At 39.0% G+C, this 14,668-nt stretch overlaps 1 protein-coding gene across 3 annotated transcripts in view; it reads left to right on the plus strand.

Annotated features, from left to right (window-relative positions):
* The first annotated feature begins 7,124 nt into the window (after positions 1-7,124).
* ldlrap1b (low density lipoprotein receptor adaptor protein 1b) overlaps positions 7,125-14,668 on the plus strand; it is a 58,358-nt gene continuing 50,814 nt past the window's right edge. For all 3 annotated transcript variants that reach the window (XM_007238575.4, XM_007238574.3, XM_007238576.3), the window contains exon 1: positions 7,125-7,388. In XM_007238575.4, coding sequence (XP_007238637.2) covers positions 7,304-7,388 — 85 coding nt within the window. In that variant the 5' untranslated portion in view covers positions 7,125-7,303. The remainder of the gene's footprint in view (positions 7,389-14,668) is intronic.

Raw genomic sequence — 14,668 nt, forward strand, 5'->3', positions numbered from 1 at the left:
AAACACCTAAAATGGAACTGATAATACAATTTCAATATAAAATATTTTTTCATTTAGAAAAAGTATAGTTTATACAGTGGCTTGCAAAAGTAGTCACACCTCCTGAACTTTTTTCACATTGTCGCCTTTTAAACAAATAAAAATCAGAAAAGTGTGATGTGCAATAGTATTCAACCTTAATAAAATGAAGTGCAGTTAGTCTGATTAGGAGTGGTGGGGTGTATCAGTTTAGATGGTATATCTAGACCAGGGTGTCTTGATAACAGAACTGGGGTAATAATAATGTATTTTAGCTTCAGAGCTGCAGTACAGTCTGCTCTCCGCTAGGTGGTGATAAAACAGCACATTATCAGCAGAGTTTCAGCAGCAGCATCAGGACCAATCAGAAACCTCTGACCTCTGCAGCTCTACTTCTCCTTCAGTAAAGATGTGCTTAAGGTGTCTGAACTGTGTCTTCAGTGTAGTTTAGTTTAGTTCATCTGTGGGGCTTTAAAGTTCTCACATAAATTAGAAGCTTAGTTAGAAAAATTAAGGTAATTTGTCTGTTACTGAAAAACACTATACTGTAGTGAAGACACCATATAGATGAGCTGTATAAATAAGCTACAGTGACATTACTGGAGTTTTTAAATAGTCTAAAGTACTCTACGAAAGCTTAAATAAAAAAAAAATCCTGAAAATCTCAAAATAGGGATTTGATTTGTGGTGGCAATCGATAAAAAAAAAAAATAATAATAATAAAAATCTACAGGTGAAGGAACATGTCATTGATCATCAATGCACACTTTTTTTTTAATTATTAATTATAAAACAATTTATATTGGTTTGTTCCTTAATTAAATCTGAAAGTTTACTCAGTATTAGTATTTCTAACTAATCACTTGTTCATGTGACATTTTAATTAGCGTCTAAAAATAAAATTTTCTTGTCTTTTTTGTATGGAATTTTAATCAAATTATTAAATCAATTCTTAAATAAAAAATATATATATTTTCTGAAATTTTGACTTAATACCTTAAAAACGTACCCAATATTTACAGTTATTATAAGCACAACTGTTTTTACAATGTAGTGTATTTATTTACTGAAAGTATCTGAAAGTAGCAATTACTAGCACTTAATGTCTTGAAATAATTATATCTCAATTACTAATTTTCTAATTTGTATTTTCTAATTCTGCTTTAGTGTATCAAAAACTGCTTGTGTTAATGGTGATCTTATATTTAAAGAAAATCAATAACTAATCTAGACTATTTTAAATATAATAATTACTCTTGTACTTTGTTTTCTTAATTTTGATACATATCAATAATTGACAAATGTTTTAGTTCTTGAAATATTCTAATATATAATTTACTTAAATATCTGGAAATATTGTTTTTTAACATTTTATGTGTATCTTAAAAATAAATGTGTTTTATAGTATGTACATATATAGTCATTATTTAAAATAATTTACACTCTAGTTCTAACCTGTAACTCATTGCTGCTGCTGGTAATAAACAGAAGGTTTCATGTCTTCCATGTCTTATGGGCAGTTGGGAATTGTACAGTTTAGACTGGTGTGCACAGCTGTACTGGGTCATAAGTATATATATATATATATATATATATATATATATATATATATATATATATATGTATATATGTATATGTATTCACATTCAGATCTATTTATAACCAGACATCGTACTCCTGTACTGAGATACGCTCCACTCTGAGGGACTCAGATTTACTGAAGAGTCGTACGAGATGACCTCAATCCAGAGACTAGTTTGAGAATGTGAAGAGTATCCCTATTTCTCTGCATTTTACACACACACATACACACAACACACACTTACACACACTCCTGCTTTATCTCTCTGCTTTGCTTTCTTCAGTAAAACACAATTACTACAGAGCACGCTCAGAAAGCTGCTGAGGCCTGGGGCTGAACCCGCCCTCGCGCTGTGGGTTTAGGTGGAGAGGAGTAATAAGAGAAGAGAATCTGCTGAAAGTCCTGATCCTCGGCTCTGTTTATTATGTACAGCAGGCTGTAGAAACACATGAATAAATGGCTGCTGCACTTCTGAGAAATAAGGCTTTACGTCCACCAGCTGGAATAATGCACACAATTAACCTACTAAACCCGGCAGGCAGGACTGTGAAGAGACCTTCTTCAGACAGTCTCATCCTCTAACTCTCACTCTGAGTTGAGTTGAAAGGATTCACAATTGGTGTTGAGGTAAAAGACTATGATAGAGAGATTGTTGGTTCAAATCCTGGTCATGCAGCTTGCCATCAGCTGCCGGAGCCCTGAGAGAGCACAATTGGATCCTTGCTCTATCTGGGTGGGTAAATAGATGGTGCTCTTTCCCTCCGTCACTCTAAGGGTGATGTTGATCAGCACAAGCCTGCGTCTGTGAGCTGATGTATCAGAACAGAGTTGCAGCGCTTACCTCCGAGTATGCTGTGATGCTACTTGGTAATACTAAAGCAGCAGCAGTTCAAAAAGAGGCAGAGTCTGACTTCACATGTGTCGGAGGAGGCGTGTGCTAGTCCTCACCCTCCTTGTGTTGTGGCATCACCAGAGATGGGGGATATACAGCTCAGTTAAAATGGCGTAAGTAAATTGGGAGGAAAAATTGGAGGTGTAAGAAATATTAGTAAGGAAAAGAACTAGTACAGAAATGGTACTGAAATGAAAAGAATGGGGTTTAGGTGGAAGGCTTGACATTATAATGGAAGGATAGATGACCTTAAAAAATGGAAAGGCTAGTATTGATGTTAAAGTGGCTTGACTGGTGTTGGGATGGAAAGAATGTTGATAAGATTGCAAGAACGGCACCAAGAACAAGAGTCTGGTATTGAGATGGAAATATTGGCATTAAAACATAAAGACTGTTGTAAAAGGTTGACTGAGCGTGCTCTCTCTCTTTTTCTCTGATTGAATAAAACCTGGAATCGGTTTATCCGCTCTGAAAGCATCACACCCGCCCAGTTTAAAATGATTCTTCCACATTCTCGGTGCAATTACTCATTCTCACCAGAGAGGGCACTAAATCCCCCAAATCCCAAAACTTACAGACATCAAGATGGAACAGCTAGCTAATGTTGAGCTGGCATTTAAAATATTTAATTGATATTATTTAAACATTTAAGCAAAAATAAGAAAAATCCTGAGTCTGCTCTGATAAAAGCATCTGTTTCTGAGCCAGCTCTATCTCGAACCTCTATCTTTGTTAGGGGTCCAAGCACCAAAACTGCTCGGATCCTCCTATTTCCACTATAGTGCCCTGCAGGCAATGGAAACCAACCTCAGGATCCTGAAGCTGAGCTGAGGAACCGTCTTCAGTGGCCGACTTTTAAAGGCATTATATGGATTAAAACGAGAGCAGCCCGAGACAATTAAATATGAATGACCATGAGCCGAGGGGCAGGACTGGACCTGCTGTGAGAATCGCAGTGGATGAGGCTGGACCACAGACATACTGACAGATGTTTGGGCCTCAAAACCATCTAACCCTGGTGTGAGGCCTACACTGCCAGCACGAGGTCATATAACTGCCTGTGTTCACAGTATCAGAGCAGCTTTGATTAACATATGGAGGTATTAATAATTCAGGAGCGTGTGTGCCTCTCTTTATGCATCCCTTCCAAGAGTCTTGGAATGGTGGATTCTGAGATGTTTAATAATTACTGAAGGATTTATGAGTCTAAAGGCTGCATGGCCTGCTGCGTCTGGAACCTGTGTGCTCATGGTTTGTAGTGGACATGCTGACGGAAATGGAAGGAGCAGAATGGAAACACAGCCTTGCTCTTTGTTAGGCAGTTGGAGCCTCATTAGTATTCATTATGGAGATTCATAACTCTTTATTCTGAGCACTCCTTCCAATTTTACACTTCATGTTTGCTTCCTGGCCATAACCATAAGAATTCCACACAGCCATACCTTGCTTTCAGAGGTCTATTTTAAAATATAGTACTCTTAACATAAAGATATTTAAAGCAATGGTTTGGCAAAAAATATATATATATAACTGAAAGTTTTTTACACCTACCTTTTTCAATCCAGATGAAGCTTTATAAAATTTGGTCAGATCCAAAATAGCAGGTGTTAAAGGTATTGCAAACCACAGCCCAAAGCAAGAAAATTCTGTGTTCCAGCGCGTATGTCTGTGCATTGGAAAGCTGCTTTAACACACAATGCTGAAAAAATTGGAGCTGTGCATTTAAACACAGTGTTTTCAATGGGACATGCAGCACAGAATTACATATAGTAAACAGAGTCACACAACTGCGAGCAGTGAACGCAGCACACATGGTGCGTGTAAACAGTATGGAGCACACTCCTGTAACTAGTAAAATAAATGAATCCCTTAAACAAATTAAACCAGTTTCAGATTATTTCTGACCGAAACCACCTCTTTTGGTAGGACCTAACTTGCTCCTGCGCCAGACAGCTCAGTCCAATCAGAGGAGACAGTGTGGTGCGTTAATGTTTGTGCCTGTGTGAAACCAAACCAAACAGAGGGAAAAAAGCTCCAAGTAAACAAACTTATCAACTGATCCAGACCATAGAAACCAACTACAGGTGTGAAAACACTCTTAAATTTATCTTCTGAGGACTCTCCTCAGTACCGGACTTAGAGCCACTGGATTTGATAGGGATATCCCTGGTCATGACCTTCCTGAGAACTGAGAATTTCTGACTTTTGCTCAAACTGTGACTTTAATGCACACTTTTTATTTTCATCCATTTAAAGCTGAACCTCTTGAGCCTGGTGTAACTCTGGTGTTATGGGATCTATGTTTCTCTCTGTACTGAATGTCAGGCCTCTGTGCACTTCCACCGTCTCAGATTTATCTGCAGATGAGATTACGTGGATCTGTGTACACAGTGTGTATCTGGCTGCTGCTGACCCCAGAGTGTGGGCAGATCCTGCTGGGCTGAGAAATAGAAGACACAGTGCCCGCCACGTGCTGCGCTGATAATCCCCTTGGCATGTTTTGTGGTCTGGTTTTAAGCTCTGCGGTGGAACGGAAGTGTCCGGTGAAAATTTGACGTAATACACAGGAGGATACAGATCTCAGCTGTGAGTTCAAGCTTAAGCACACAATTATCCTGTATGTCTTTGTGGGCACCCTATCAAAAAATACAGCCACAGAGGAAAATCTATCTATCTGTCTGTCTGTCTGTCTGTCTGTCTGTCACTTTGTCTGTCTGTCTCTGTTAAAGCCGTGAGAATGCAACTGTGGAACAATGACAAAAAAAATTGGCTATCCCACCGTCTACAGTGCATAATATCATCAAAAGATTAAATTAATCTGGAGGGAAAATAGACAAGGCCAACACTCTGTATTGAATGCCAGTGATCTTTGGGTCCTCAGCTGGCATTGCATATAAAACAGGACTAGTGATTCAGGATGGGTACTGTCCTGATCCTGTATTATTTATTTAAATATCTGCCAATGCAAGTTAAACCTGTATCATTCAAAGAAGAAGCATTATGTCAACACCATCCAGAAACTGTGCCGTCTTCTCTGGACCAAAACTCATTTAAAACAGACTAAGGCAAAGAGATAAACGTTTTACATTTTTCACATCAATTTAATTGTGTTTTTCGGCTTAAATGAAAATATAGTTTATGACTAGTTTATAACTTTGATAGGTGGTTGTGACAGCGTTACAACAGTATGGATGTTGGTTGTACAGGCATTGCTAGGTAGTTGCTACAGTGGTGCTATGGCATAGCTGTTGGTTGCTAAGGTGTTACTATAGTATGGGTGTTGGATGGTTGGTAGCAAAGCTAGCAACTTATCAGTTTTAAAAAGAGAAAATTAAATAATTTGTTTCTGGTTTAAAGGCCATAAACCACAAACAGATTCACAGTGAGTCAGTTTTGGCTTTAAAGATGTTCTGAGAGGTTTCTCCTCTGGCTTTGTTGTGATGTTGAGAGATAAGATTGTATTAATTGAGAGAAGTATATTCATGATAAAAATGAATTCATAGTAGCATCAAAATGAATTATTGTAAGATCTAATAACACCTACAAGCAATACCATTTTAAATCTATTTCAAACGCTTGAAACCCGGGTTTTTGAGTGTAAGTATTCCATCCCTCCCCTCAACCTGATCTGAAATTTATTCCTGCTTTTTTTCTCTCATTCCACATGAGCAGTTTTCCAGGGAAACACAAAGGGAAACAGAGGACGGGCGTTTCTTGGAGAAAAGGCTTGGCTGCATGTCAATCAGCTCCAGCTTTAGAAGCTCATGCGGGAGCAGATTTTGGATAGGCCAGACAGTGAGTGGCAGGTTCTCCAAGTCACTTCTGATCAACCTACCAAAGACTGTTTAGATAAGCATTTGTCTCCCTTAGAGACAATCAATAAACCTGTGCAGGTTTCTGTGGGGGAGGAACAGCGAGAACACCAGGGCACGCCTCGGTATCTCCTGAGTTGATTCAGGCTTTATCTGAGGGTGAAAGAATCTGGTCCTCCAGCATTCCTGACCAATGAGAAGAGCTGGAGTGTGCATGCCAGTGTCAAAACAGCCAAATGCGTAATCAACCATTGAGCAACAAATGGTAAACTAGCTACACTATACTAAATGTCCAAAAGTATCAATATCCAGTCATTTAAAATGTTACATTTAGATTAATCTGGTCCTAGAACAGTTCTTTCTTTGCTTTAGTCTGTTTTAAATGAGCTTTGGTTCAGAGAAGATGGTGCAGTTTCTGGATGGTGTTGATATAATTAATGTGCATTTGTAGTTCTTTTACATTATTAAAACATTCCCTTGATTATATGATCTGTTAATTTTATTGTAATAAATCATTACTTTAATTTAATAAACTAAAACTGTTCCATTCATTTCAAGTATTTCCTCAATTTAACAATCCCTTTCTTCAGTTTGGACGTTTATTAAACTGTGGGCACGTTTTAAGTCTGTAAATATTAATGTTTTACCTACTGATCATTTGGGTCTTTGTGTTTTATATCAGCTCTAACGTGGGGCGGTAATGTATTCCGCTGAAGCCCCGCCCACACGCCGGCGCCGACACGTCACGACGCGGCGCGATTGGTCTCATTTGCATATTTGGCCCTGCCCACCACCGGCGAGCGCGCTAATCCGTCCAGGCTGGATTCTCTCCGGGCGGAAAGCAGGGGAGGAGGGAGCGGGGCGGCCAGCGGCCAGATACAGTGATAAATAAATAAATAAAAAGTTTTCTCTCGCGCGGACCGTCGAGTTCACCGCTTTGAGAGCGCGGAGGAGGAAGCCGGGGGTCCGCGGGCTCTGTCCCCCTCCTCATACCCAACTATGGACGCTTTAAAATCGGCGGGCAGGGCGATCATCCGGAGCCCCAGCCTGGCCAAGCAGAGCTGGACCTCGGGAAAACACAAAAGTGAGTTATCCCAGCTACATTTAAAACATGTCGCTGTAATGTAACGTTACGTTTTTACAGCGGGCTGTGCTGTTATAACGTGTTTATGTGTTAATGTTGTTGAGATAGTAGCGTTAGTAGCCGTGTTTTACTATGTAAGTTTGCTGTCAGCGGTTTAAAGCTACGTTAGTTACGTTACCGTCATGCAAACTTTACGTCAACTAGCTAATCAGTTAACGTAGCTAGTTAATTAACTTACTAACTGACAGGCGGTTTACACAGGAGTGTAAAGTTGTGTTTAGTAAACATAAACCGCTTTATTTGTACTTATCTGAGCGGAGCGTGTGTTTCAGAGCTAGCTAGGCTAATTTATTACAGTAGGATTAATAGTTACGTAGCTGTGCTGTTTAAGTTATGTCTCTTTAGAAGCTGAAAGGTAGGTTAGACTAAAGATAGCTAATAGCTTAGCTAACTAAGGCTAGTTTTGTTATTTAGAGTTAGCTGCATTAGTGCTCAGTTAGCATTTAAGCTAACTAACCTAGCTAACGGATATAAAACTGAGATTTAAAAAAAAGATACTTTAACGGTTTGAAATGCTGTGTTTGGTTCCTTTGCTGTTATATTTATTTGCTTAAATTAGTGTAAAATAGTGCTAATATGCTGCTAAGGACGATATAATTTTGCATTTCATTGCTTGATGATTTTACTACACTGTAATTACATTTTACAGTTTACTTTTCTTGTGGATAACATGTTAAAGCAGGACTACAGCGAGAAATGAACTTTCATGGTGTAGTGAAACATGATAATAAATATAAACTTTTGTAGAATAGAACACTTACATTCGTCCCCAGCATTCTCAAATACAGAGCTTTTCGTCTATGTTCCCAACAGGCTTAAGACTACAGTGTTAGAAATAGGGGCATAGTGATGCCTACTCAAAGAAATCACAATTTTTACCTCATTAACAAACTTAAAGTAGCTCCACACTTCATTGGAGGAATTCTGAGGGTCCTGACATTTAAAACAAAGCACTAGTTTACTAAAACATTGTTTATACATACAGTACCTTCAGGTAGTTTTCTGGGAGCCAGAATCTTGAAATTAAGTCAATGTAAGTCGACTGCTGAGCACAAACAAAGAGCTAGGGAAGAAAATAGTGTTTTAACTCTAGTGATAGGGTTACTCTATGCCTCTAGTATTTTAAGCCTGTTGGGAGCATCAGCTAAAAGCACTGTATTTCGGCAAGCTGTGAGTAAACAGAAATGAACTATTTTACAAAAGGTTATATTTGTTATCATGTTTCACTACACCCCAAATTTATTTCACACTAGAGTTCTGCTTTAACATGTTATACACAAGATAAGTAAACTGTGTGAAGTGTAGTAAAATCATCACTAATGAAGGTTTTATTCAAAGATGCAAAATTAGCTCATCTTTTGCAGCATATCACCAATATTTGACAATATTTTTAGCAGATAACAGCAACAGCAAGGACCCAAAGACAGCCAGTGTTTTAAAAATATCACCTATGAAAGTATTTGTTAAAATAAACCTCATAATAACATAATAACAGTTTTATAACCTAGGTTAGTTGGATATGTTAGGATAGCTTACATGCTAACTGAGCTCTAATGCAGCTAATGCTTATCCACTGGCTTAGCTAGGTTATAAAACTGTAGGTTTATTTTAACAGATACTTTGTAAAATTTTCACACAATACAAAGAACAACTCAGTTAGAATTTTGTGTAACTGTGATGCGGTCCTTTTTTTGGGTTGAGCCATGTATCGTCATCTCTGGCTCTCCTCTCTCACTTATTATATACATGTACAGTGACCAGTAGCTCATATTAGACTGGTAAATGAATGTTTTAGAGCTTCTCAGTATGTTACATTTTAGCCCTGAGTGTCACAATGTCACTCTCAATACTGCCCAAGCTGATCTTCAAGGGGCTTCATGGAAAGATCATGTTGGAGTGCACATCGGGGGGAGTCTTGAAGGAAGATATGCAGTGAGGACCCAAGCCTGTGCTTGACATTACAGCTCTATGCAAGTCCGTGACCGAAGCACACAGCATTTCTTGGCAACCCAGTGTTGCTAGGCAATGCTTTTTTGGCCTTCGTCGTAGGACAAGATTACATGCCCTCATTCACCTTCATCCAGACATGCTTAGACGTTATTATATATGTGCATATACATGGTATATTTGGCTGCCGTATGAAGAATGGTGTCGGAGACCATCAAACATGCAGTAATGTGTTCAGTACAGCACAGAAGCGGCAGCCGGCTTTTAAAAAACACTGTTCCTGCTACCCCACAGGATTCAGCTGAAGCTTTTGATCTCCAGCTCAGCGTGTGAGCGCTCCAGACAGCGCTGCGTGGCCAGTCAGCTGGTCAGCTTGGTTTAGTCACACTGCAGCCATGTGGTTTTCACAAAGGGAAGCTTAGCTGCTCACTGACCCCTTTTGTTTGACTTGGTTAGGCTCACTGCCACTCTTAGACACGTATTGAACGCTCTGGTTGCCTGTGGCAGCACGCGCCACGTTTGGGTGCCATCAGCTGTTTTGTTTACTCACGCCTGCGTTTGGCTCACGGAGGACAGCAGGCTTTTGACAGGATGGCCGTCTGTTCCAGAGCTCCATTTAGTTGAATAGGTGGAGGAATGTATGGAGAGAGGCCAGTTCCCGAGGCTCGTGCCAGCCTCGCTATAACTGTAGGACTAGATTGTGTAGATTTTGGCTATTGCCTCCAGTGATGTCAACATTTAGCAGTTAAGAAACACTTAGACCTAGACAATAATTTTTGATCAATACATATATTGCAATTCATTTTAAAAATGGTTTGATTTTTGAAACACATTTCTGATATTTAAGTTATTATTTACAGCATGTCACTGATGTCTGTTTATTACAGGCCAAGTAATGTGAACTGGTAACGTTTTTGGGTGCAGATAACCATTGTGTGCGTTCTTGGCAGTTTTTCTGGGGCTTTTATATTCAGACAATATTTCATATAAGATACCAAAATTAAAAAAAATGTGTATTGAGATATTAATTTTGGCCCTATCATCCAGCCCTATGAACAATGGGGTTTTAGGGCTCTGAGTGGTCCAGTGGGGTAAGCGCTGCCACTGTGATCAGGAGATTGCTGATTTGAATCCTATTTATGCAGCTTGCCATCAGCTTTTGAAGCCCCAAAGAAACACAATTGGCCTCACTCTCTCTGGATGGGTAGATGGCACTCTCCTCCCTCATCACTTCTAGGGTGATGTCGATCAGCACGAGGCATCTGTGAGCTGATTTATCAGAACCGAGTCGCTGTGCTTTCATCTGAGCGCGCTGTGATGCAACTTGGCCACTCGGCATCTTCACCCTCCTAGTGTTGGGGGCATCACTAGTATTGGGAGGAGTCCTAATGAGTAAGTTGTGTAGTTGGCCTTGTAAATTGGGGAGAAAATGGGATAAAAATTAGAATAAAAAAAGGTAGGGGGTGTATGTTGTTAACGCTGTTGCCTAAATACCAATGCGAGAGTCCCTTATCTGAAATATGTAAGCAGTATACAGGGTATGGCTTTGAATTATAATACAAGTTATACATTATAATGTTCTCGAACTTGGCTTGAGGACATTATCCCCAATTTTGGAACTATCTGGAGCACATTTATTTTTAGGAATGTATCAACATTATTCAGCACACTCATTCCTTGCAGGCAGCCTGTTCTGGCATGACTGCTTTAACAGCCTAATCCTGAGAGGGTCGATATTACAGCCCTTGCAGTCTCTAATTGCAGTTTCAGCACATGTCCAACAGTTGAGTGTTCTCCCTTCTCTGTAGCACTTGTTTCAACTCATCAGCGACTTATCCAGGCCTTCATTAGATGAATCAGCCATAATAGAGCAGGCAGAACATTAAACTGAGAAGTCTTTTAAAATTTGTACTCTATGACCCCGTTCACACCTGGTCACTTCATGCGTCTTTAGTATCAGGATTATATCTGGATTAGACTTGTGCAAATGTAAACACACCCAAGATGCCTGTTCACACCTGGAGTTAACGTGTGTCCTGGGTGATCTGATTATAGGTGACCAGCACAAAGTACAGGTGAGAGCAGGGTAATCACCGGCCATTCCAGAGCAGACCACACCGCCCAGCTTCCAGATTAGTTAGACGAGCCCGTTACAATAACCGGCTAATGGATAAAAGTGGAACTATCTGCTCATCTGGATTTGGATCCTGTACCATCACAAGCAGTCACAGGTGTGAACAACCATGCGATTTTGCAAATTTACACACGTGTTTCAGGTCTAAATAACTAGTGATGTTTTTACTTACCAAGTGTATGTATGTATGTGCTTAAAACCAGAATGCAATACAGATTTACAATGCACTGAAATTAAAAGCTAAAAAGTGAAATTAAAACAGTGATGAAATTAAAACAGTGAAGTGAAACAATTACCCGAAGGCCGAACAACTTTTTCATAAATTTTGCCAATCTTTCACAATTGCATAGATTATTTTTATGAATTAAATGAAATATGAAATAGCCTAAATATATATTGTGGAATGCTAATTTAAAAATATTTATAGGTCACAACAAAAATTATGTGTATAAATGATTCAGGCTTTTCACTTATTTTGCCTTTTATATGCTGAATAATTTCAGTTGCCAAATATTTGGTGCATCCTTAATTAAGATACTGGTTTAAACCACAGAACCACTAAATCAAATGAGTAAAGGGTATTTGATTTGTGATACCAGGTCCACATTTGAATATAGAGCATATGTTTAATATAGAGTGAAATGTTGGTGGGTTCAGAAAGCTGTGGGCTGTTATCACACTTTCTTCCTAAACTGTATTTGATCTCATGTCTATTTTATTAATAGATTCTGCCGTTGTACCAGTGTTACAGAAGCTTGCCCATTTCCTGTGTGCTTTTTTGTGTTGTTTTCGATTGCCACTGTAAGCATGGTAACAGTTCAGTCCTCTGTAGCTGCTGTACTCTTACATGTGTCAGCCTGCCATAACAGGAAACATCCTACCACAGTAGTTTCACAGCTTAAAGAACGCTAGCATCAGGCCTCTTCCTTGCATGACGAGGGATGAACAGACCAGGCCACATGTCAGTACTGTAATTATAAGTTATTGATTGTTGTGTCTGAGAATCTAGCTGATGGCGGGCTGATAGCTAATGATTGTGTTTTGGTTAGTGTATTGATTGGGTCTGGATTTAATGGAAAGTGCCATTAAAAATTAGATAAACTTGTATGAAAATATGTATGAAAGTTATCTTGAGTCCCAGACTAGTGCTCTAAACTACAGGGGAAAACAAGCATGATTATGTCACCCTGGGGAGTTGGTGTGTTTAATGGTATTAGCAGACTTGCTGTTGGTTTTTATTGTTACAGGCCTAATCTGCAGGGTGGGAAAATAATGCCAAAGCTCATTACATGCATCACCAATCAAGAACAGAAACATTTGGGCTTTGATGTGATTTTAACAAGGTCATGTAGTGACTCTAGGGAGTTGGTAAATTGGCCTAAATGTTAATGTTAATAACATTATGGTAACATGTGCTTAAGCAGATTGCAGCAAAGTGTGCTATAACTCATAACTAAGAGATGTTCACAATATACTCCATACAAGTCAGAATCAAGTCTTTGAGAGACTCTGAGAGTCTATTTCCAACCATACAGTCAAAGACTTTGAAGAGACTGATTCCTAAAAACTAAACTGGTTTTACTTCATGAATGATTACAAAGATCAGCCATAACATTATCACCACTTTCCCTTGTGCAACCTCAACAGACCTCTGTTCTGTAGGGCTGTAAAAGTACAAAAGTAGAAAAAGTACACAATTGCAATATAAACAAATGTGTTTTTGCCATTTACACTGCCACACAAAAAATCACCTGCCAAGCCAGACTGTCAATCACAAATATAACAATTACATCAATAATGAAGAAGACTGTCCCAATAGATTGTTATTCAAGAAATATGTACAGAATGTGTTTTCAGATTAAAAATCTTACTTTTTTTGTGAGTGCCATCACAAAAAAATATTGTCACTGCATTTCTTCCTTCACTGGGATTTTTCATTGAGTGACATGTCTGTGGATGGCTCCAGCTGCCACATTCTGGTTCCTGTGACTGTCAGTTTCTCGGCTTCTCCAGAGTGATTGGGGAACAGGACGCTAGCACTGATCTGAAACTCACTACTGCATTACCATTCTGACAGCTTGACACCTCCAGGCCTAAGAGTGCTAGGCTAAATTGCTGTGGTACAGTGAACTGTGCACTTGTTCTCATTCTGTGTTTAAACCTCTCGTTGTTTAAAACTACATGGAGAGAATTTGAAGCTTTTTGAAGCTAATTGTTCGTAGGTTTTAATATTTCCTGTGTAACAGTATAAAGCTATTGCGTGTACAGTGTCTGATGTGTTTATCTATAATTGGTTTTAGCCAATTAATAGGGTAGCCTATTTATCCGCAAATGTTACCACCCTTAAAAGTGGTTACTAGGCACTGAAAATGGTTGCCAAGAATGCATCTCTGTAGAGCCGCCTGCATTAATTCTGTTTTACTAAGGGCTTCCAATTATTTACAGCTGCTATTAAAAATGTCTTAAGTCTAATTAGTAATTTCCCCTAAACTGTTTAATACCCTGGATGAGAATACAGTTCATTAGCGTTCACTTTTCCACACTTTTTCATCCGCTGTCTGTGTTTTTATTCCAGTTTGTGCCATTTACCCACCCTGCTGCTGACTGCTGCCAATTTAAAAGGTCCGCTGTAGCAATAAAAAACACTGTTTATATACTCTGAGAGGGATATTTTAGACTTCTGCCCTGCTTCCATTGCTGTAACTAGCAATTCTGTAAAGCACTATTCAACCGGCTACCATTTACCACAGTGGGGCATCAGACGTCATACATTTTCTGTCCTCAGCATTTCCTGCAGCTGACTCTCCAGCTATTTTACACTCTGTAATGATTTTATTTCTGATTTAAGACTTTTACACCAAAAGTAGGAGCTACAGAACAGTATTCCTTGGTAGTAATGGTGTAACAATACACAAATTTGATGATATACTTGCAAATTTTTCAATTACCAAGTTTCTTCCAATTTTGAATCCTGTTTACTACCATGTAATATCATGTACTTCCCTTTACACAGTATTACCGTACACTATCTCTACTAACCTACAAAACCCTATACTCCATGTACTCCCCTATACATACTGTATGTCCCCAAACTACTCAATACTATTATATGCTCTTCACTACCCAATACTTTCATTTC

This window comes from Astyanax mexicanus, chromosome 7 (assembly GCF_023375975.1).
Source record: "Astyanax mexicanus isolate ESR-SI-001 chromosome 7, AstMex3_surface, whole genome shotgun sequence".
NCBI lineage: Eukaryota > Metazoa > Chordata > Actinopteri > Characiformes > Acestrorhamphidae > Astyanax > Astyanax mexicanus.